Below are 1223 nucleotides of genomic sequence, written 5' to 3'. Positions count from 1 at the left end.
TTCACTGACTTGAGTTATATATATATATATAATTTCACTGACTTGAGTTATATAATCAGATTTAACAGCTGTTATTAACCATTTGGTTATAAATGCATTACTGTATTATATAGGCAATGGTGAAGATGTTCCAAGGCTGCCACCTTGTTCATGCTGATTTGAGTGAATACAACATCTTGTGGCATGAAGGTCGTTGCTGGATCATTGATGTGGGTCAGGCTGTTGAACCATCACACCCAAATGCTCTACACTTCTTACACCGTGACTGTTCTAACATCATTAAGTAAGGAAAAATGCTTCTCTAAAAAATGAGCTGGAATGAATAATGAATACTAGACATGAAATTTATTGTGGAATATAATCTCAAGTTATAATATATGATAGTAATAGAATAAAGTTCCTGATGTAACTAGAAGTTTTATAATGTTGCACTGTATTTTGTGCTTTTCTGTTTCTGATGGGATATTTTAAACAGCATATCTATATATTCCTCCTGCTTAATCACTGAATTGTTTCTGATAGTTTTTAAGTTACAATATAGAGGCTAACTCAAAGATCTTGTCTCAGGTTCTTCCAGACTAAAGGGCTTCCACAGTTGCCAACTCCTCTTCAGCTGTTTGAGAAAGTGAGTGGCATTTCTCTCCCTGGGCCAGAGGATGAAGCTGCAAGGATGGTGAGTTAAGATGACAGATTGTCAAGTATTGAGAATAAGAACTGTATATACATTTATACATGAATATACAGGGTCCCTCCATTATACTTTGTACAGTCTCAGAAAAAATAAAGCTGGCAACTCAACCATGGATCCTGGAGTACTCCTCTTTTGAGGAAAAATAGTAAAGTAGTGTTGAAGGCAGGAATTCTCAATAAAAAACACTTACAAAATATTGTATGTAAGATTGAAAATCCAAACATTTAAGCATAAGTATTAATTGTCAGCTGATAAGAGTAGAAAGGTGACTTGGCAAATTCGAGTCTGCCAGAGTCCAGGGTGAGTTGACAATTTTTGCTTTTATTGAGATTGGATGCACTCTAGTAATGGTTATCAGTATTGCATGGCCATCGTCAAAGATTTTTTTTTATATTTGTTTGATTGCTATCGTCATCAGTATTGATAGTAAATTTTTTTTTTCAGATTTATGAATATGAAGCCCATCAAGAGCTCTGGCGCCAGAAAATGAATAGCACAAACCGCAACTTTGAGTTCCTGTGGGAGGAAATTC

General features: G+C 35.1%; 1 protein-coding gene across 1 annotated transcript in view; it reads left to right on the top strand.

The window, feature by feature from the left end:
* The window catches only part of LOC119586993 (serine/threonine-protein kinase RIO3-like), a gene marked incomplete in the record, with an annotated part of 9633 nt that overhangs the window by 5887 nt on the left and 2523 nt on the right, over window positions 1-1223 (top strand). The window contains 3 exon segments of the mRNA XM_037935734.1: window positions 114-283; window positions 568-673; window positions 1136-1223. Of these exon segments, the coding sequence (XP_037791662.1) occupies window positions 114-283; window positions 568-673; window positions 1136-1223 (364 nt within the window).

The sequence above is a fragment of the Penaeus monodon genome, chromosome 22, assembly GCF_015228065.2.
Source record: "Penaeus monodon isolate SGIC_2016 chromosome 22, NSTDA_Pmon_1, whole genome shotgun sequence".
NCBI classification, from domain to species: Eukaryota; Metazoa; Arthropoda; class Malacostraca; order Decapoda; family Penaeidae; genus Penaeus; species Penaeus monodon.
The sequence above is the reverse complement of the archived record's forward strand: the minus strand, read 5'-3'. Positions and strand labels throughout refer to the sequence as shown.